Source organism: Neolamprologus brichardi, chromosome 15, assembly GCF_056152115.1.
Source record: "Neolamprologus brichardi isolate AB-2024 chromosome 15, ASM5615211v1, whole genome shotgun sequence".
Classification (NCBI taxonomy): Eukaryota; Metazoa; Chordata; class Actinopteri; order Cichliformes; family Cichlidae; genus Neolamprologus; species Neolamprologus brichardi.
The window spans coordinates 12,383,963-12,406,048 of record NC_142118.1 but is presented as its reverse complement, the minus strand read 5'-3'; the positions used below and the strand labels follow the sequence as shown (position 1 = coordinate 12,406,048).

At 38.8% G+C, this 22,086-nt stretch overlaps 1 protein-coding gene across 9 annotated transcripts in view; it reads left to right on the top strand.

Annotated features, from left to right (window-relative positions):
• Positions 1–22,086, top strand: part of otofa (otoferlin a) — a 78,853-nt gene that overhangs the window by 49,529 nt on the left and 7,238 nt on the right. For 2 of the 9 annotated variants that reach the window (XM_087851857.1, XM_087851858.1), the window contains exons 8-43: positions 1,110–1,164; positions 2,289–2,420; positions 3,743–3,805; positions 4,147–4,231; positions 4,391–4,550; positions 4,760–4,946; positions 6,304–6,490; positions 7,009–7,232; positions 7,813–7,921; positions 8,018–8,201; positions 8,408–8,528; positions 8,908–9,008; positions 10,383–10,473; positions 11,541–11,657; positions 11,767–11,919; positions 12,298–12,490; positions 12,928–13,052; positions 13,160–13,294; positions 13,894–14,055; positions 14,370–14,441; positions 14,705–14,824; positions 14,911–15,072; positions 15,187–15,349; positions 15,807–15,973; positions 16,174–16,203; positions 16,323–16,460; positions 16,585–16,660; positions 17,621–17,766; positions 17,860–17,994; positions 18,084–18,221; positions 18,322–18,449; positions 18,721–18,891; positions 19,734–19,894; positions 20,113–20,255; positions 20,339–20,427; positions 20,989–21,087. In XM_087851857.1, the coding sequence (XP_087707983.1) occupies positions 1,110–1,164; positions 2,289–2,420; positions 3,743–3,805; positions 4,147–4,231; positions 4,391–4,550; positions 4,760–4,946; positions 6,304–6,490; positions 7,009–7,232; positions 7,813–7,921; positions 8,018–8,201; positions 8,408–8,528; positions 8,908–9,008; positions 10,383–10,473; positions 11,541–11,657; positions 11,767–11,919; positions 12,298–12,490; positions 12,928–13,052; positions 13,160–13,294; positions 13,894–14,055; positions 14,370–14,441; positions 14,705–14,824; positions 14,911–15,072; positions 15,187–15,349; positions 15,807–15,973; positions 16,174–16,203; positions 16,323–16,460; positions 16,585–16,660; positions 17,621–17,766; positions 17,860–17,994; positions 18,084–18,221; positions 18,322–18,449; positions 18,721–18,891; positions 19,734–19,894; positions 20,113–20,255; positions 20,339–20,427; positions 20,989–21,087 (4,722 nt within the window). Of the gene's footprint in view, positions 1–1,109; positions 1,165–2,288; positions 2,421–3,742; positions 3,806–4,146; positions 4,232–4,390; positions 4,551–4,759; positions 4,947–6,303; positions 6,491–7,008; positions 7,233–7,812; positions 7,922–8,017; positions 8,202–8,407; positions 8,529–8,907; positions 9,009–10,382; positions 10,474–11,540; positions 11,658–11,766; positions 11,920–12,297; positions 12,491–12,927; positions 13,053–13,159; positions 13,295–13,893; positions 14,056–14,369; positions 14,442–14,704; positions 14,825–14,910; positions 15,073–15,186; positions 15,350–15,806; positions 15,974–16,173; positions 16,204–16,322; positions 16,461–16,584; positions 16,661–17,620; positions 17,767–17,859; positions 17,995–18,083; positions 18,222–18,321; positions 18,450–18,720; positions 18,892–19,733; positions 19,895–20,112; positions 20,256–20,338; positions 20,428–20,673; positions 20,773–20,988; positions 21,088–22,086 lie in introns of all 9 variants that reach the window. The other 7 variants (XM_087851855.1, XM_087851856.1, XM_087851864.1 and 4 more) reach the window with 6 other exon arrangements.

Below are 22,086 nucleotides of genomic sequence, written 5' to 3'. Positions count from 1 at the left end.
GCACTCAAAGGAAGAGTGGGGAACTCCAGGCCTCAAGGGCAGTGTCCTAAAGGCTTTAAAAATATCACCCTGGGACAACACACCTGAATCAAATGATTAGCTCATTACCAGCCCTCTGGAGAACTTCAAGACATGTTGAGGAGGTAATTTAGCCATTTAAATCAGCTGTGTTAGATCAAGGATACATCCAAAATCTGCAGGACACCAGCCTGGAGTTGCCCACCCCTGCTCTAGAGAAAACAGTGGTTGGAGACTGCAGTTCAACCAAAATTATTGCAGCCTTGCTGTCTTTGAAATTGTTGCTACAAAAATCAATCTAGAGTCATTTGGCATTTTTAAGTTAACTTTAGTGCATCAATTTGGCAAAAAACAGCAATAAGACAGAGTTAGTCTGCTATCAGTTTGCAAATCTACATGCACAGAAATTCCAATTACAAGCCACAACCTCAGTAATATGAAACAGAAATTCAGAAATTTCTCCACAAATACTGATATTGGTACTGCAGGACAGTGACTGCAAAATGGCATAGCAACATGAACCTTACTTATGCAAGAATATAACCATGATACAACCAGTTGGCTGCCAATTAACAACTAGCTGAGTCAAGTCCCTTGTTGCAAAGAATGAATCACAAACAAGTTGCACTTATCAGCACACAATGACGCAGACTGACTGCAAAGTGTTGACAATATGCCTGTATTTATAAATTAGGTAGCAATTATTTGCAAACCCAACGCCATATGTCTGAAAGTGACTGCAACTGTTTGGAGACAGGTTGCCTCCCCCCTAGGCAACCACTTTGAAGGTGTCGCCAAACAGTTGAAGGTTTTGTGTCCTCAACTTCTCGGTGGCCATTTAATTGCTACAACTGTATGCAATTGTGGAATGCAAAAAAAATTGAATGCAACCACCAGTTTTTCCTTTTTTTTTTTTTTTTCTGCTGTGACTGAGCTATTTGTAGTTAAATAAGCTAAAGTTAGTTGCACAGTTTTAAATATACATACACAAACATACTATGTTTAAGATTCAAACTTCAAATTAAATTTGTTTCATGCTTTTTCACTGTCAGTTTGTTGAAGAAAAATCATGATTATGTTGATTTCTTCAGGTCAAAGCCAGACATCAAAATGGAACCAAGCTCCGGACGACCAGTGGATTATCAGGTGAGTTTTTGCATGTAGATGTGGGGTTGAAAGCCGGTCTTTGTAACCACCTCTATCTACTTGATTTCCTGTATGTTTGGCCTCAAGTTTGTTTTGTTTTGTCTTTTTTTAATTAAGCGTACTTTCTTTTTCTCAGGCTGGTTAAACTCAAAGCAACTCCTACATTTGTGTGCATCAGATCTAAATGGCATCTGGGGGCCATTAAATTACTCGTATATAAAGAGAAAGAAGATGGCTTACAGAACGGCTACCTTAACTTTTCTTCAAAGTTTAAAAGACCTTGGAGCAACTGTGGGCTACAGGGCAGCTAACTGCTAAAAGCTAACTACAGTTAGCTTTTAGCACAAAAGGTGAAAGCAGAGCAGCCTAGCTGGCTGCTTTCTATCTTTAAAAAGGCTGCAGACAAAATAACACGTTGTATCTCATTTGTTGCAAAATTTAAAAATTATAGTTTACTGTCATACAAAGGGATTGTGCCCAGTTGCATATGCACTATTAATATGTCCACTGATATTGTAGATGTACTGATATGTATATTTGTGTACTTTACCGTCACAACTGTTTGCCTACTGGGACTAACAGTTCTGAATTTATTCATCATTACATCAACAAACATAAACAGAACAGTGTAACTACCCCGCAATGATAGCACATGGCCCATTTTCATGACCTATTTAAATTTTAAAAACAGAATACTTTTGTACACCAGCTTGTAATCCTCGTGCAATCGTGAGCAGCAGACTGTCTCTCCCTTTTTTTTGTTTCGCTTGGTTTCTCTTCATCAAGCAAAGAATAATTAAACCAGAGGGATACTTGAATGTGGAAACCTTCAGCTGGGATCTAGTCTGTCCATAAGCAGCTACATTACCTCAGCCTAGGGAGATGTTAGAGTAAAATAACAGTCTAAACTACTGCGCTCTGACAAAAGCCCTCACAGCTTTTCATCATTTGTTTCTGAAAGATGGGTGTGGATTGTTTTTTTATGAATTGTTCTCATGATAATTACTGAACGGTTGAATTATTTATAATGAGACGGTTGCTGTTTATTGACTCACTATTGGAAGAAGAGCAGCTTAAGTTTAAATTTTCAGAGTCAGATCTGATGCATTAATGTCTCTCATCAGATCAGCATCACGGTGATCGAGGCCAGACAGCTAATAGGCCTCAACATGGACCCTGTGGTGTGTGTGGAGATTGGAGATGACAAGAAGTACACATCTATGAAGGAGTCCACCAACTGTCCATACTACAACGAGGTGAGACAATTTAAGCTTTTAAAATGTAATTTGCGAGCTTTGTCCTTAAAGTAACAAATCTGCATGTTTATCATCTGACTTCTATCAGCTCTGTGGACCACTTTTGTGTCTTTCAGTTCACTGTTTTGGTTTTTAGGCAACAATTCTAATTTTCCAATGCAAAAAAAACAACAACAACTGGACATATGGGTAAAGCTAGGCAAAGCTAGTGAGAACAGTTGTTTCTCAAAATGAAGTCATCAGTCAGCTACAACGCTGAACTTCATTAATATGCAAAGAACAGTAGAGGATAGGAGTAGTATTCACCTTGATAGTGTAATGTTGCAATGATTCATTGACTAGTGTACAATGCACTAAATTGGAGAGTGTTAGTAGCAATTGTAAGGTGTGAAGAGCTCAGCCTCTTAGTTGTGCCCTGCAGGGGATGAAAGTGACAGTCTGTTATCGATTGTCTGAGGATCCCCTATCAAGAGACAAACTGTAAACCCGAGTAATCACGATAATAGTGCTTTAAGCGTTCTGTCTTTGTGTCAAAACCGCTTCAGTCCCAGCTTGTTCTGCATCTGTGCTATTTCAGGTAGCGGTACATTTCTCTGCAGTAAGATTCCTAAATTGGTTGTAGAGGGAAAATTAGTTGCATATCCATGAAACAAATCTCCTGTCAAACCACTCGTTGCTCTGTTAGATTGAGATCTGGTGAACGTGGAGGCCATTTGAGTGCAATGAACTCACTTTCTGTTCAAGAAGCTAGTTGAGGTGATTTGAGAGACAAGAGAATAAGAATGAAAAAGACTGCAAAGACTGTGGGTGATGTAGGGGAATGAGGCTATGTTGCTTTGTTAGGAGAGGCAACCACTGTATTTTAATCCACCCATGCATGCCTGCAGCAGAGTCAGTGGGCTACAGTCCAGCACAGCATAATTGTCTTTACAGGGAGAGAATAACTGCCAAACAAACACTAACTGCAGATGTAAAATCACACATGCTAGAACAAGAAATAAATCTCACAAATAGTCCTTGGTGTGTGTGTGCTGGTTACTAGTTAATTATCCATCCTGAAATAAAACAGCAGCAGAAAGCAGCAGATCTCCCACCAAAGTGGCCTGATAATGAAAGGATCTTCTCTCTTTCCCACACTTCCTTAGTTAATTTCTGAACTGATGTTTTCTTGACTTCAAAGTTATCTAGAAATAACTGCCTGACACATTTTACTCCAAGACCAAATCTGAAAGAACGATGTGTTTTCCTACAATCATTACTAGAAAAACAAGGGCATGAGTAACTGCGTGTTAATGAGAAAGCTTTTTTTTTTTACTCTGCAGTATTTTGTCTTTGATTTCCACGTCCCTCCTCACGTCATGTTTGACAAGATCATCAAGCTTTCAGTAAGTAATTTGTACCACAATGTGTCCACACTTGAGTGCGTCTGAATAGACTGTTACCATACCCTCTTTCTTACAGGTTATGGTATACGAGCTGTAAATATTACATTGTTCGTTCACAAGAGAAAATGTAATCGCCCCATTGGACAGCAGGTTGTATAAGCCAAGGCTGAAACTGTTCATGCTTTATAAGGTGTAAAATATGTAAAACTATGCACCCCCCGTCCCCTCAGGGAAATCACGTTAACAGACATCAGTTTCTTTATAGATTTTTATAGATTATTATAGTCTCATAGCTTATTGCCTTATATACGATATTATTTTTTTCCTTTTTGTCTAATTAGGTTATTCATTCCAAGAACCTTTTACGGAGTGGGACCTTGGTAGGAACCTTCAAAATGGATGTTGGGACTGTTTACTTTCAGCCTGGTAAACTCCAAGCTTTCTGCTTTCATGCTTTTATTTGCATTCATGTAATACTTTCCATTTTCAAATATCAATTTACTAAATGTTTTCTGATGTTGTAAAGTGAAAATGAGCTGATAAATGCTGTTTAGTGACTAACTGATGGATTGACATCTGTCTCAGAACACCAGTTCTACCATAAATGGGCCATCCTGTCTGATCCTGATGACATCACAGCTGGATCTAAAGGATATATAAAGTGTGACATCGCTGTGGTCGGAAAGGGTGACAACATCAAGACTCCACACAAAGCCAATGAGACTGATGAAGATGACATAGAGGGGTAATAGGCTGTCACTGATTAGGAAAACTGTCGTCAAGCGAAATCTGCAGCATACATGAAAATCTGTTAAATATCTCAGATTTACTAACACATGTTCTGAATTAATCCCAAGTATTTCATCTGCTTGTTACACGAAATTATCTCAAATGCAGACAGTAACTCCACAGGCTTGCCTCTGGATGTTGTTTTGCTATTACCCTGTCCTCTAGAAATCTCCTGCTGCCAGAGGGCATCCCAGCAGAGAGGCAATGGGCGAGGTTTTATGTAAAGATCTTCCGTGCAGAGGGACTTCCTAAAATGAACACAAGCATCATGGCTAATGTGAAAAAGGCCTTCATAGGAGAGAACCGAGATTTGGTGGACCCCTATGTTCAAGTGCACTTTGCTGGGCAGAAGGTAATATAAGGTTTAAAGGCTTGAAGTAGTTAGATTATTAATTACTGCATTTATATTTATGTAGGCGCTTTAGCCATAGTTTAGTTAAGCACCCAGGAAGAGTTTGTGGTTAATTTTAATATTTCTGGACCGTATGGTACCCAGAGGTTTAGATTAACTCCTTTTGTAGAAATATTGTTCATTGAATCTCTAGAATATAAAATAAATCACATTTAAACCATGTTCATAGTAGTTTAAGCCGTAAGTAAGTACGTCTTTGCACTAACGGTGTGCCATTACTTCTTTTGGCCTAAAAGTGAGCATGAATGAGTTTATGTTCAAATCAATGTTTATTTTAAAAGGGACAATACATATTATCATCATGTAAATATGGGAGATTTAAACATACAGGCTAATTTTCATCTTCAGTTCGTAGCAAGCTGATGGCAAAAAAAACCATACGATGACAAAAACATAAAAAATGAAAATGACTTATAAAACCTCACAATGACAAACGTACAAGATATTATTATTATTATTATCTGCTCACTATCACTGGAACACATTGTTTTCTCTTTGTGAGATATGCAATTGTGCAATTAATTATAAGGTGTGAGAAACTGAACTGTGATAATGTTTTAATTATAACATTTTTCCAATTTAGCTTTAGCATGAAAATAAAAACATTTTGCAGTTTCTGTAGAGCGATATTTTCAAAATATTTTTGAGCTACTGAAGCAGGTTGTCAGCATTTACTTGCAGTGATTCAAAAAATTGCCTTGGACTACACATGTATGAGCTTCATAAGACTAAGCTTACATTTAAAACAAAATGTCAGGTAGCTGGCTCCAAAACTGCCAGCTACCTGACATTTTGCTTCAATTTTGTGACTTGGAGATTGCCAACTGGGTATTAGTTGCTGAATTCATTACTTCTGTAGTGCCAATCATTCACTGACACAAAGGCTCCCTAAAATGATTTCAGTGTAAGTCACGGAGATTAAAAGCCACAGCATTTATTCCAACTGCAAAGACACCTACTGTATTTTGTGCACTGTGGTTTATATTGAACATGCTCTTAAGAAATCTTAAGGAACCAATTGAAGAGAAAACCAAACTACTATATACTATATATAAATGCTATATGCATCAGTAAGTCACATTTAATCAAATGGAAAAAAAAAAGTGAGCACTTTATTTAGCATTTAAACATTTAACAATATTTGCTGTTGCAGAATGAAGACTCTATAATGTCTTCTTTAAAGTCTACATTATTAAACTGGCACAGCTATAACTATATAATGCTATAACTGACCAAAGGTGTTTGTTTTCTCTGTGATTCTTTTATAATTCCTTATAATTCCTTTTCCTTTCTCCAGGGAAAGACTTCAGTCCAGAAAAGCAGTTATGAACCAATATGGAATGAGCAGATCATCTTCACCGAGCTGTTCCCTCCTCTCTGCAAAAGGATAAAGGTCCAAATAAGGGACTCAGATAAAGTCAATGATGTTGCCATAGGAACCCATTTCATTGACCTACGCAAGATATCAAATGATGGTGATAAAGGTGGGTCAAAACGTAGTTTTTCTTACTAACATTGATTATCTGCCAAGTACTTTAATTATTCTGCCATGCTAGTGTCTATCTGTATTTTACTAAATGTACTAATTAGTGTGGTAGATTGTATATTGAGCCATATGACGTGCCTGACCTTCTGCTGATGTCTGTAAGAAATGACTTGTCTGACATTCAAATTAACTTGCTGCACATGCTGAACCAAAGGAGAGGTGCAGTGGACTGGAGAGCATGTTGCAGCCCAAGACAGGAACTGCACAGAACTGCATAGCCAAGGCACAAGTGCAAAAACCACAAATGCTGCCACAGTAAAGCAAAAAAAAAAAAAAAAAAAAAAACATCCCGTGAATGCAAAAATCCAGCAAACAGATCTAAACTGAATTTGTTTTTGTTTTTTTCCCCAGATTTAATTAAAAAGAAAATACTTAATTGATAATAAAATTAGGGCTTCCACACCATCATTCTGTTTGAGCCCATATTAAAAGATATTTTTCCTTTACTTTGTTCAGGTTTCTTGCCTACCATGGGTCCAGCCTGGGTCAATATGTATGGTTCCACTCGTCAGTACACTTTAATGGATGAGCATCAGGACCTGAACGACGGACTCGGAGAAGGGGTGTCCTTCAGAGCCCGTCTCCTGCTTTCTGTAGCTGTGGAGATCCTGGACACCACTTCACCTGAGATCATCAGCTCCACTGAGGTTCAGGTGGAGTCTGTTTCCAACATCTCAGAGGTGAGATAGACCCGAGATGGTGGTGCTGTGTAGCTTTATGGTGTATTTGTGAAGCCACGCGTAACTGCTCAGCAGAGGAAACAAAGGCATTAGATTTGTTGCTTTAAGCTGTGTTGTTCATATTTCCCTCTTTATTCATGCTCAGCTGAGAAAATCGTTTAACCCAACTTCAAACATCGTGAGAAAATGTTCTGGTTTGGGGTTCTGAACAGGATGCTAATAACTAACGCTGAAGTTTAATGGCATAAGAATATCATCTTGAGTCTTCCAGGACTCCATTAGCGAGATAAATTGGACTGGACTGGCCTTGCAGGGCTACTTAAAAAGCATAGTGATGAACAGCTGCAAATAATACTGTTTTTTTAAGTGTAATTATTATTATTTTTTGATATTTTTTAATAACAACCACATGAATGGATAACAAGCAAAGGGCAGAAAATTGGAACATAAAATCAAAGTGCCTCAGCAAGTCAGAAGGGAGACATGCAGTTTTTATGTCTGTTGTAAATTGCAGCTGATTATCTGAATTGGATGCACTTTGCTCTAGTAACATGTTTACTGTCTTTTTTACCCCCATCAGAGTGCTACAGGAAAAATAGAAGAGTTCTTCGTCTTTGGTTCCTTCCTGGAGGCCACCATGATCGACAGGAAGATTGGCGACAAACCGATCAGTTTTGAAATCACGATAGGTAAAAAATACATTGAAAAATGTACTGATTTGTTGTGTTAATATTGACCTGAAAAGTCAATAGCTGCTGTAACTACCTGGATCAATCATTTAACAGGTAACTATGGTAACCAGATAGATGGCGTGAGCAAACCGTCATCAAAGAAGAAAAAGAAAGATGGAGAAAATGAAGAAGAGGAAAGTGAGCTGATCCAGAACTCCAGTGAGGATGAGGCGGATGAGGATGGAGACCTCGTCTCAGTGTCCTCAACTCCTCCCATGAGGCCTGTCATCACTGACAGGTTAGGGGTGAAAGGTCACAGATCAGAAAACAATTTAATTATTTTGCTGTTATTAGATTTGTTTCAGTTAGGCAAAAAAATGCTTGCCTTGCTCAGTAGCGAACTATTATAGACTGTATCCTTTTTAGTAATATAATGAAATGTAACCAACAAGTATTGCCTGTAGTAAATACAAGTTAATTAACAGTCCTGTTCAATCATTACAGGAACTACTTCCATCTTCCCTACTTTGAAAAGAAGCCATGTATCTACATCAAGAGCTGGTGGCAGGACCAGAGAAGACGACTTTACAATTCCAATATGATGGATAAAATTGCAGACAAACTGGTTAGTGTACATCTTTATGGCACAAAATCATTCTAATAATCTGTAGCAGCCAAGCTAAACACTATTATGATGTTTAGTGGTGGTTAGCACCTTCGCTTCACATCAAGAAGATCCCGGGTTTGAATATAACATAGAACATAAGATAGAACAAAACTATCTCCAAATTTGCAAAATTTCCAAAAACTGCTCTCTTTGTCTGCAATTTTCACACTTTGTGAAGCCGTTGATTGAGTCAAATGTGACCCTAGGGTGGCCAGTTGTGGTCCGCTGGTTTAAGATATTATTTGTTATAGATGTAATAAATGTTTTGAATGTGTGAATGTATAAGTAATAACAATTTGACTTGTCCTAAGTTTCGGTACTGTTTGTGTTTGGACAGGAAGAGGGTTTGAATGATGTTCAGGAGATTATTAAGACTGAGAAGGCATTTCCAGAGCGTAGACTCAGGGGAGTGCTGGAGGAGCTCAACGTCGGCTGCAGGTGAGCTGCATAATAATGATCATTTCTCATGGTTGCATATCAAAGCTACATACAATTAGCATTCAAACAGCAAGAAAGACAAAAAGCTACCTCTGCTACCTTCATGAAGCAGCACTCAGCTTTAAAGTAAATAGTTATTAAACATGTCATGGTAAAAGGAACCAGCATTGTTTTTTTTCTTTATGTTCTTTCAGTAGATTTCGAAGCTTGAAAACCTTGAAAATGCTTGAATTTTAATATTGTATTTTCAAGGTTTGAAAAGTGCTTGAATTTCAGATGTGACTGATCCATATGGTCACAAAGAATAGCCACTTGTTTCTGTTCTACCAAAGTTCCCAGGCTTTCATTCAAAATGTGTTTATCATCTGCACCTACACATAAACTACTTAAACGTTATAAATGGCTTCAAGCTCACACGGAGGCCTGTGGGGCACTATCAGCCACTGAGACAGTACACACATTTATGTGTGTTTTTGTATATGAATATTTCATACTTTAAGGCTGCCTATTTATTTAAGAGAGATGAACAAAATACATTAGAATTGTACATAATAATATTATAGATGATTGATTAAATAAATAGATTTTAAGTAGATGCTTGTGCATTCTTAAAGTCTTATGTGTTGAATTGAACTATGTGATCTTTTCAAAGCCTCTCCCAGTTAGCGCTGTTCTCCATGCCTGTCTGACTGTACATGATGTTATTAGCACTAACACTTTAAAGCTGATCATTTAGGACTTCAACAATAATACAGACAGCAATGTAGTTAAACATCTTACAGTTAGTTTTATTGGTAATCAAACAGATGTCTCTCCTATTTTTTGTGTCATACAGGAAAGAAGCATCAATATCTGATGAGAAGACTTATTTATTTTTTGTTTTGTTTTTTCAACAGGAAATGAATATCTCTAAAAAGTTGATTTGTTCACATTTTCACATCTTAATTTTTAAGTGAAATGTATGCATATAAGGTGACTGTTTTCTTTTGCAGTATTTTTGTGTGGTGCGTTTTTCTATGTCTTAACAAAAGGGAAACAAAGGTGTTGAAGTTCACCTAGGATGATTTGTTTTAATTTTCACATGGTCTTACTGAGCTGATGTGAATTGAAACATGCATTCTTTTTTGGGGGGGCGGGGTGGTAAATGTGCTGGAAAAGCTTGAAAAGGGACCTTGAAAGTGCTTAAAAGGCGTTTCAATTTTACCCTGAAAAAGGCGTATGAACCCTGATTAATAAAACATTAATAGTTTAATAGCTCACCACTTGCACATATAACGACTGTAGAATCACAGAAGAGTAACACTGCAGAATATAATTTTATATACAGTGTTAAGCCTGTCGAGTGTGTGTGTGTGTGTTTTCTTTTGTTTCCAGTCGGTTTGTGTGTCTGGCTAACAAGGATGTGAACCAAGCAGGCAGAACCAAACTCGATCGAGAGAGACTCAAGTCCTGCATGAGAGAGATGGTATGATCCATGTTTCTGTGATGCCACGAATGATAGAGGGGAAGTTGAAGTTGTAGCTAATTAATTGCTAATCTCTTTGCCAAACAGAGTAAACATTATGGACTTGATATTAAGGCCAAACAAGTAAATTAATTTCTGAAATACATTATCACTGCCTCATGATAATTGAGTGCAACACATCTGTGTGCATTTGCAACATTACCAACACCATCACAGTCTCTCTGGTTCAGTGTTCGTATTTGGCTGTGATGCAACTTTTAATTTCTTTCAAGAGGAAATGCAACAAGAATGCAAAGTGTTCAGAAAGAAAACAAAGCAGTGTTTTCTGCAGGTGGAAGGAGAGGAGAGGGTTGTAGCATGAATAGTTTCTCATAGTCGATGCTTCTAAACACTGTGCACTTATATATATATTTACTTTTATTTGTCATATTTTAAAAATACCAAAGATGAATACAAACTTCAATTGTTTGTGAAAAAAAAACTGATGGCAATTCATACACTTTATGTTCAACTTAATTCAGTTTTATTTGTATAGTGCCATTTTACAACAATATTCCCCACAAGGTGCTTTATAGTGTGAAGTAGAGATACTACAGTATTAGAAAGAAAAAAACAACAATTAGACTACGGCTTTTAGCAAGAAATGGCGATGGTGGGAAGGAAGAACTCTGTTTTAACAGGAAGAGACCTCCACGAGGGGCAGCCATGTGCTGCAACTTGCTTGGGAGTGAAGGGGAAAGAAAAGAGAATAGATAAATGAGCGCATACAGAGACCATGGATAGCAAAAATGATAACACAAACTATAGGGGAGAGAAGAAAAAAGTTGCAATTGTGACATTTAAATGCATCAGGAGTGGAGAAGTGCTCATGGGATGTCCCCCACTAGCCTGAACTTAAAGCAGCATAATAAGCATCATCTGATCCACCCTAAACTATAGCTAAACTATAGGCCAAACTGGTAGCTGCTTCCACATATGTATGTCTCTAAGGTGCTGTAACTCTTTACTGTACTGCACCAATAAAGCACTGTATGCCTCATTACCACTAATTATCTCTCCTCCTGCAGGACAGCATGGGCCAACAGGCTAAGCAGATTCGGACTCAGGTGAAGAAAAACACAGTCAGAGACAAACTCAAGCTGGTGCAAAACTTCCTGCAGAAGCTTCGCTTTCTTGCTGATGAGGTAGAGATGCAATCCCTTGTCGTGTGACCCTTGGACATTTAAAGTGTTAAGACATCGTCAGGTATGGAACTAGAAATAATGAGAATGGTCCTCTGTCTTCACTGTCCAGCCTCAGCACAGCATCCCGGATGTTTTCATTTGGATGATGAACAACAACAAGCGCATTGCTTATGCACGAATACCTTCCAAAGACATCCTGTACTCCATAGTGGATGAGGAAACTGGCAAAGACTGTGGAAAAGTCAAAGCTGTATTCCTTAAGGTACAGTAATCTCTCCCTACTTCAGCCTTGCGCACAGTTTTTCAGCTTGTTATATTAAAAGACACTTTTTATTTTCATGTTTAACTCTCATCATTGTGCCTGTGAAAGCTGCTTAATTGTCTAGACACAAATTACAGTATCGGTTGGTGTTAATGTGAATAGACTTGCAAATCTACTACGGCTACTTCACATGTTTAAATTGCCCTATGCTGCGACATTGTCTGAGTAATGGTTAAAATAGTAATTTCAAAGTAAGGATCTATGCATGCATTCTTAATGTTAAGCTATACAAGTGACTAAGCAAACCAGCATGTTTTCCAGTAGTAGTTACATTTTTTTGATTACTTGGTTTATTGTTTCTCTTATCTATGTCCGCAGCTTCCTGGTAAGAAGGGTTTTGGTCCTGCAGGCTGGACAGTTCAGGCTAAGCTGGAGTTATATCTATGGCTGGGCCTCAACAAGCAGAGGAAAGATTTTCTCTGTGGACTGCCAAATGGTTTTGAAGAGATTAAAGCCACTAAAACTGGCCCTGGTCTTCACTCGATGCCCCCCGTCGGCCTCGTCTATGACAGTAAGCACTGTACACACAAAACATGACAAACTCTGGAACTTTTACACATCTGAGAAGCAGATCTAGAGTTTTTGTTAGTGCCAAATAATTAGGCAGGAAATACTCCCATCATAGAAAGTACCTGTCACTCTAACATGGATATTTTATCTTTTGAATACTTTGTCTTTTGTATTATAGTAAAGTCCTCTTTTTTAAATTTTCACTCCCCATAATTTGCTTAATTTCGTATCGCCTGATTTGCCGTTAACGTTTAACTCTAAAATCAATTCTAGGCAAAACGCACACAAGCAAAAAAGTCAGTCAGAATCAGACATTGATTTCAATTGATCACCTTTACTTTGTGGCTCAATTTTCTAACCTCAGTCTAAGATTGCTCACAAAGGGGATTGCATGTCAGTTAATGTGATGTGATATTTGTCTTTGTGTGCATCCAATAGTGAAGCAGGTGTTCCAGCTGAGAGCACACATGTACCAGGCTCGCAGTCTGTTTGCTGCTGATAGCAGTGGCCTTTCAGACCCCTTTGCGCGGGTCTTCTTTTCCACACACAGCCAGGTTACTGAGGTAAAATGAGTGCCTGCACATGCAGAGACTGTGTTTGTGTCTATGCTGATTATGGGTAACTAAACTTAGTATTTGTGTGTGTGTGCATGTGTGTGTGTGTGCTGCAGGTTCTGAGTGAGACTCTTTGCCCTACTTGGGATCAGCTGCTGGTGTTTGATGATGTGGAGCTGTTTGGTGAGGCCAGTGAGCTGAGAGACGATCCTCCAATCATTGTGGTTGAAATCTACGATCAGGACACTGTGGTAGGATCCTGTTCTGCAAGAATGAGCGAATGGAAGGATGCTGCATACTCAAACTGCATGCTAAAATGTTTTAAATGAGTTAGTGTGTGCTAATAAAGCTCTAAATGTGCTTTGCTTCTCCATCCCTTATGTTCTTAATGTCTGCCCACCCTTGTCTCACTCCACTCTGTCCTTCAACTAAACTCTGACCTTAATTATGTTGTGCTGGCTAAATAGAGTGACAGAGCATTGCTACTGTAATGTGTCAATGTATTCTAATTTTTCTAAAATAACTTTCTTAAAATTAGATCTCTTTTTTCTCTAACTAGATTTAAAAAATCTTTGCAAAATGTCCATTTCTACTTCAGCAGCGAGGATACTTTTAGGAGTCCTAGTGGCATCCTAAGACCTAGACCTCTCTTATTTGTTCAGATTGTACTGTAATAATCATTTGAGACACATATTTGTTTAATAAGAAGATTGAGATTTTTACTTTTAACCTCAAGCCACCAATAATGATACCCATTTGGTGCCACACAGACTGCACTTCCCACACCCATGTCTAACCCCGTATCCCCTTATTGCCTTGGCCGTCTGCTGTTACACATTGTGGTGTACAGGGTAAGGCAGAGTTCATAGGTCGGACCTTTGCAAAGCCCACCATCAAGATGTGTGATGAGCATTATGGACCCCCGAGGTTCCCGCCACAGCTGGAGTACTTCCAGATTTACAGGGGGAACTGCACTGCCGGGGAGCTTCTGGCCGCTTTTGAGCTGCTGCAGGTAACACATGGAACAATGTCTGAATACACTCATAAATATCTCTCTCCGTGTAAAAAATTATGTCTCACTCTTTAATTCTTTTCCTACTTTTCCTTTCTTAAATTGGCCTGTAAACTCTCTACATTATCACTATTTCTTGTATTTGACACTGACAACCCTTTTCTATTTACCCGTCTCTCCTCCCAATACAACCAATCCCATTTTCTCCTTTTATGTTTCTTTTCCAACTTATCCCTCCACTTCCCCCTTTGAATCACCCTTCTTATTCTTTAAAATATCGATTTTCCATGTCTTTCTTCTCCTGCTGCCTACAGATACCCTTTGATGCAGAGGAGATCAGGCGAGCTCTGATTGCTGTCCATAATTTTGCTGTTCCTCAGATAAAGGTTTTCTTTTCCTTCTCTCTTTTCAGCCAGATTTATCTTACTGTCTGTCAACAGTGTTTTCAATGTGGGCAATCGATTGTGTTTTTTTTCTCTGCCAACAAGACATTAATAATTCCCTTTTTTAAACTTTCTTCTTAAAGTTGTTCTTTAAAGAGAAAAACTGCGTTAACTGAACAACTTTGAGGGCTGTGGGTTGTGAAGCTGATAAAGTGCTCTCAGAAGGCTTCCAACTTGGTTTAGTTCCCTTCTCTCCCCCTAATTAGATTGGTCAGGGAGGCAGGGCTGACCTCCCCCCCCTTGAGGGGCCGACAGATTCAGAGCGTGGACCCATCCTCCCTGTGCCACTGGGCATCCGGCCAGTACTGAGTCGCTACCGCATAGAGGTGAATTTGAACTACTACTCTGGCTGTGTGTTCTGAGCTTTTTAAACCCCCCTTCCTTATCACATCCCAGTTGTTCTCTGGCTCAGGTTTTGTTCTGGGGATTAAGGGACCTGAAGAGAATCAACTTAGCTCAGGTGGATAGGCCCCGTGTGGACATAGAGTGTGCAGGCAGAGGCGTTCAATCTGCGCTCATCCAGAACTACAAGAAGAATCCCAATTTCAGCACCCTGGTCAAATGGTTTGAAGTGGTAAGTGCATCGATCATTTGATATTTAGACCCATTGAAAATGGTTGCTTAGATGTTAAATCAACATAGAAAACATTACCCTTGACTAGAATTTTTTTCTCGATTTCGATCATAGGACCTTCCAGAAAATGAGCTTCTCCATCCCCCTCTCAATATTCGGGTGGTGGACTGCCGAGCATTTGGCCGCTACATCCTGGTGGGGTCACATGCCGTGAGCTGCCTGAGACGTTTCATTTACAGCGCTCCAGACAAGACCTCCAACAACTGGGCAACTGCAGGTGCTGACCATCATGTGATGAATTAGTTAATAAGGGCTCTATTAGCTGTAACATGAGTGTGTGAGCCACCAGCTCTTTTTGTCAACACTGTGCAATACTGAGTACTAAATAACAGTGTAATATCTGCAGTAGCAGTTGGTAATAAAGGTTTTAAGTGAAACACATGAAATGCAGTCTTTCAGAAATGTCTTTTCTCAGTTTTTTGTTTCCTTTTTTCTAAAAAAAAAAAAAAAAAGACTTGAAGAATGTGATCAAACATTTGAGATAATGTTTGTAAATCCTCTTAATATAATCTGTTCAGTAATAACTTTACTGATTTCATCACTTGCTTTCTGCTCTGACCACCTTTTTCTTGTCTGCATCTTCCCTTTATCCCTTCTCTCCTCTCTCCTCACTCCTCTCTCGCATGTCCTTTCCTTCCACCCTCTGCTGCCTTTAACCTTCGCCTGCACTCCAGCTAAGCTAATGAACGGCTACATGGTCCTGACCAATGGCGGACCCCAGCCCCGCTCCTCACCCAGCCTTTCCCCCCGCTCCTTCTCTCGCCCTGCAGGTGACATCGTTGTCAACATGGATGGAGATCCTCCAGTCCGAAAGATGGACACAGTCGTCAAGTTAGACGCAGTAAGCTTTTCATTAAGCTTGTACACAGTGGATTTCTATAAACTGCATGTTTATATGGTATATTTGTAGCTGGCAGTAGTTGAAGTCCTGCTTTATGTTCAGTCCTCTTTACCTGCCTCTGTACATGTGCCAGTCATACCTGCGCCATCCGTCGTGTGTATTAATCCTTGTGTTGTTTTATGTGACGCCCCCTACTGTAGACGTCTGATGCTGTTGTAAAAGTTGACATGGTGAGTAGTCCTCTTGCAGAAACTGAGCAATAAAAATACGTGCCACAGTCCGCTGGTGTGTCATTATAAATAAGAAGTCAATCTACTGAGGGTCAGTTTATCTCTCCCCTTCTTTTAAGATTGAGGAAGAAAGTGACAAAGACAAAAAGAAGAAAAAAAAGAAAAAGAAGGGAGGAATGGAGGAAGAGGATGAGCCGGACGAGAGTGTTCTGGACTGGTGGTCTAAATATTTTGCTTCCATAGAGACACTAAAGGAGGTTTGTCCCTTTGAATGCAGTCAATTCTGTTTGCTTCTACACCTGTTTTTCTGAGTCCTACGGGACTTTTTCTCACAAGCACAATCCTATTAGACTGACAAATACTTCTCGCTTGGTTTTTCAGATCCTCAGAGCCCAGGAGGCAGCTCAGGCAGAGGCCGAGGAGAGAGAGGACATCGAGATAGCAGCTGAAACGGCAGGTATTGAACTCTACCAAATCAGTAATGCTGTCTGCCAGCATGCAGCTGTGGCTGAAGTCTAAGAGTCTGAATGCTAGGAAAAGGTGCTTTGATGCTTTCCTTTTTTATCTCCCTTGGAATAGGGCCATGCTACATGAAACAGAAGAAGACGTCGTCGTGTAGTTTATCTCACAGAATTGAAATTTCAGTCCACTTTTGTGACTGGTAGCCTCACTTTATCTTTTTTTAATTTCATTTACACTTTTGGTAATGAAGTGTTAATTTTCACAGGCTTGTCAACATTTACATGACCACAATGTCGCTAATATTGAATGTTAGGCTGTGGTTTTGCAAACATGGACCTACTATATCCCTGACTGTTTTCGGTTCCTTGAACTATTATGTAGTAGCATGAGAGGCATCATATGTGTTTGTTGCTCTTCCTCTCTTTCGTCCCATGAATCCATCATTCATTTGTGCAGAGCTGAACATCATAATCATTTTTCACATTAGCATGACCTCCCAGCTATGCAGTACAGATGAAAGCTGGAGGAGAAAGGTCTGCCTTATTAATCGTCAGAAATAAAATTATTAAATACTTTTTATTGCATAAAATGATTTACTGAAACTGCAATAAAAATCAGGCGCTAGGCGAGTCGTACGAAGAAAGATCATTTTTAAGTTCACAGTTAAAATTTTACTATTCTTTGTACAAGCAAAATGCAGTTCTTGTTGTAATCTGTTCTCAAAATAAAGTTTCTCAATATGTGACTGTCACTCTTCTCGATCACCATTCTTTTTTCAGAGAATGTCAAAAGATAATAAATAAAATCTCCACAAACTGGGAAACTTAGTCCCCTGATAAAGACCTATCAGCTTTCATGTTATATAATGTGTAGTGGTGCATGCAACCCTGCCACCTATGTCTTCATGTCTTCATCCCATATGTCTGTCTTCACCTCCATTCATGGTTTCAATCAGATGTCAAACCCGATGAACTTCTTCTGAAAGGCTCCAAGACGAAGGAAAGGGGCAAAGAGAAGAAGAACTCTAAGGACAAGAGGAAGGGTCAGGCTGCAGATGGCTCCGAGAGGCGACCAGTGAAAGCAAAAGTGGATGAGCTAGTGGTGAATATGCCATTAACAGTCATACAAAAGCTAGCCAGCACACATTAATGTCTCTGCACACTTAAAGTTTTTCTGTTTGCTGGTTTATTTCAGGTGTACAACAAGGAGCTTGAGAGTGAATATGGCAACTTTGAAGACTGGCTTCACACGTTCAACCTGTACAGAGGAAAGGCTGGGGATGACGACGAACACGCTCTGGATGACGACAGGATTGTTGGTAGATTCAAGGTGGGAAAACACTGTCTAAGAACTGTTACTTGTCAGACTACAATCACAGAAAATACAACATATAAATATTATTTTTTTCCATCATTCAGGGATCCTTGTGTATATACAAGTTACCTGTATCTGAAGAGATCACAAGAGAAGCAGGATTTGATCCTAACATGGGGATGTTCCAGAGCATCCCGCATAACGATCCTGTCAAAGTCCTCGTTCGTGTCTATGTGGTCAGGGTAGGTGGCCTTCTTTATGTCTAAATCTATGCCACAGTCATAAAAATGAAGTGTATGAAAATAAAATGAATCCTTTTTCTCTCTTCTCTTTGTTTTCCAGGCTACAGACCTCCATCCTGCTGATATAAATGGGAAAGCTGACCCATACGTTGTCATTAAGCTGGGCAAATCAGAGGTCAAGGACAAAGAGAACTATATCTCCAAACAGCTCAATCCAGTATTTGGAAAGTAAGTCGAGAGAAATTTTGAATCACTTTGTTGTTGAATGATGGAGGTGTAATAACAAAAAAGAAAAAGTTGTTGCTGCTCATCAAATTCTTGATGAGCATATATTTTTCAAAAAGTTTTACTTTTACTTTTTTAACTAAACAATTATTTTCATGTCCTTGTATTGTGCATTTATTTCCATTCCATTGTTTGCACAGTGACCCAACTTTATGTGTCAGGATCTATTGCACCTTTTGAACTATTCACATTACCCTCCACTTCCTGTCCTCAGATCATTTGACATCGAGGCCACCTTTCCCATGGAGTCTATGCTGACGGTGTCTGTGTATGACTGGGATCTGGTCGGCACAGATGACCTGATTGGTGAGACAAAGATTGACTTGGAGAACCGTTTCTACAGTAAATTCAGAGTCACCTGTGGCATTTCCTCCAGCTACTCTGTGTGAGTGTAAATCTATTTTATCCTGCTTGAGTTGTTGTTTAAGTTGTAATGCCACAATATGAAACTTAACATTTGTTTTAAGTACTTTTTTGAAATGTAGAATTCTTAGCTTAATAATAGTATAAACAAACAACTGAATTATTAAAAGTTTAAAAAGTTTCCTTGGTTTGACTGCATTTGGTTTGCAGTTAAGTAGCACTTATAATATGGCTCAGTAAGAACATGATTATAGTGGGGTAACAACAGTCACTGCCTCTTTGTTGGTTAATGGTTAATATCGAGCTATTGCTTGATATTTTTAACTGGGTAATATTAGACTGTAAATAAAATTATGGGGTAATAATGTTGAAACAAATGAAAAAATTCAGTTATATAATATAATATTATGGTGAAAAAATAGGATAACCTTGTAAAGTAATATAGGTTGATGTTTTCATATATTAGGACACCATTTCAAAATTATAATGGTGAAATTAGTTCTGTTGTATGTCCTAAAATTCTCCAAGGTAACATAATTATAAAATTTGATGCTGTCGCTTGTTACCTGGAAAACCTTTGCCGTAGTTTCTGTGTAATAACCATGAATCTGGTCTCCAAAATATAATACTACCCGTTTCTATGTAATTTCATAGTAAGAATAAATTCAACCAAAATGCCCAGAGGTATAATAATTACCTGGAAAAAAGTTTCTGTGTAATAACCATGAATCAGCCATCTTTTCTAAGTGATTTCTCTATATTGCAGCCAATAATATTTCCTACAAAAACCAAGGACCAGGAAAATACATACACAAAATCTTTCAATGACTTACATGCTCTCTCTGTGGTATTTCTTGGTGTTAGCCATGGATATAATTCTTGGCGGGACCCTATGAAGCCCAGTCAGATCCTGGCTAAACTCTGTAAGGATGGCAAGATTGATGGACCTCATTATGGGCCAGGAGGCAAAGTCAAGGTGGCTAATCGAATCTTTACAGCACCGACAGAGATTGAGGATGAAAACGGTATTGTTATATTTTTCCTCGTGATCCTGATTAATCTTCTTTTGTCATTTTTCTATATCTCATTTATATTCCTTGCATATCCATTTACACTAAGTTGGTTTTACAGAGATTTTCACATTTTCAAATTTGTTTACATTAAGATTAAGGTGAGGTGAAATAAAATGTATTCAGACGTAGGTTTTTCTTGCTTTCCTCGTTGCTTACTATTATTCTATTAGGTCTAAAGAAGCAGACTGAGGAGCATTTGGCCCTCACGGTGCTGAATCACTGGGAGGAGATCCCAAGAGTTGGCTGCAAGCTCGTCCCTGAGCATGTGGAGACCCGACCCTTGCTGAACCCTGACAAACCCGGTATTGAACAGGTAGGAAAGGACTGCGTTGCTAAGACACCCAAAATGTATCTGATTGGAAATTAGAGCAGATTCTTTCTTTTTTTTCCTCAAAGGGCCGCATTGAGATGTGGGTGGACATGTTCCCTATGGATATGCCTGCCCCTGGACCTGCAATTGACATTTCTCCAAGAAAACCAAAGAGGTACATACTTACTGGAGCAATAAGATGACTGTCACTTTGAAAATATTCTATGTTAATACAAAGCTATGAACTGAATATGAATATTTATTCATTGCTCTTCTCAACAGAAAGCTTTTTTTTTTTTCAAGAACAAAATGTAGTTTTATCCCCTGGTTAAATTATGGTGAGTCTGTTTGACTAGTTAGCTCTAAAAATGTCAAATATAAGTCCAACTATGTGTGTTCCTTCCTCCCCCTCGCTTACCAGATATGAGCTCAGGGTGATTATTTGGAATACAGACGAAGTAATACTGGAGGACGATGATTACTTCACTGGGGAAAAGTCCAGTGACATATTTGTCAGGGGGTAGGTACAGCGGGATGGGGCAGCCAACCCTCATCCCGTGGGTGTGAGCTGTGTGTGATTTGTTTTGCAGTTAACCATTACCTTTTTTTTGTTTTGTTTTGTTTCCATTTTTCTGTGTGCGTGTTTGTGTCGTGTGTTGCGTCTCTGTGTTCGTGGCGTGTCTCCTGTCTGTCGTCCTCTCTCTCTTTCTCTGGTCAATACTCTGCTGATGTCTAGCTTTGAGCTTCGTGTTATAATTTGGAACACTGATGACGTAATTCTAGAGGACGATGCATTCATGACAGGAGAGAAGATGTCTGACATCTATGTCAGGGGGTAAACACACGAATCCATTGCATGGCTCGTAACAACAAAATACCCTTATTTACTCCTCCTGAAGCCCTTGAATCCTTTTTTTATGACCCTCCCGTTTCTCTAACTCTGCATAGCACGCAACCTCGCTTGTCTCAAACACCCCTGTCAGCACGAAAATAAATGCATATGGAAAAACTTGCACAGAAAGGACCAAACCACATGAACAACACGTAACAGCATATAATACAAACAAATTAATGTGCCAATGCACTCACCCCCAGCCAATCCCAACAGACCCCTCCCTGAGCCTGCTTCAATCAGAGGTTTCTTACTGTTGAAAGGGGGTTTTCCTCTCCACTGTCACCAAAGCGCTTCCTAATGGGGGGGTCATGTGATTGTTTGGGTTTTCTCTGTTTTTTCTGTATTATTGTAGGATCTTTACCTTACAAAGGCACATTGAGGCAAATGTTGTTGTGATTTGGTGCTATATAAACAAGATAAAATTGAATTGAATTGAACCAGTATAACTGCTACTTTTAGATAATTTCGACCGACTGCAAAGATATGTCATGTGTTGACATAAAAAACTGTGGTATGAAATTCAAAATGCTTTAATCATGAATAACTAAGACTAACTTATGTTGTTCATGAACCTTCAGTTAAGGTAACACTGAGCAACAATTCCTATAATGCCAACTCACAATAGTCACATCCTATTGACAAGTCAAGCCTTGCTAATAAAGTTGTTTTACCCTACGTACAGTTATTGCTCTCTGGTGAAATAACTTTTTTTCAAAATGCTAAAGAATTGATATTAGTTTCCAGGTAAAAATAATAATAATAATAATAACAGTATAGTTTTGTTAAATTTTTTATTTAATGCAACCAACGCATATGGCAAATAAGACTGGCCTTTTTTTGTTGTTGTTGTTGGCTTTTTGCTTTTGTTTTTTACAACAAGGCATTTGAGGTTTTCTCTGTGTGGTTTGGTCCTGCAATAAATTACAAATATTAATTTAT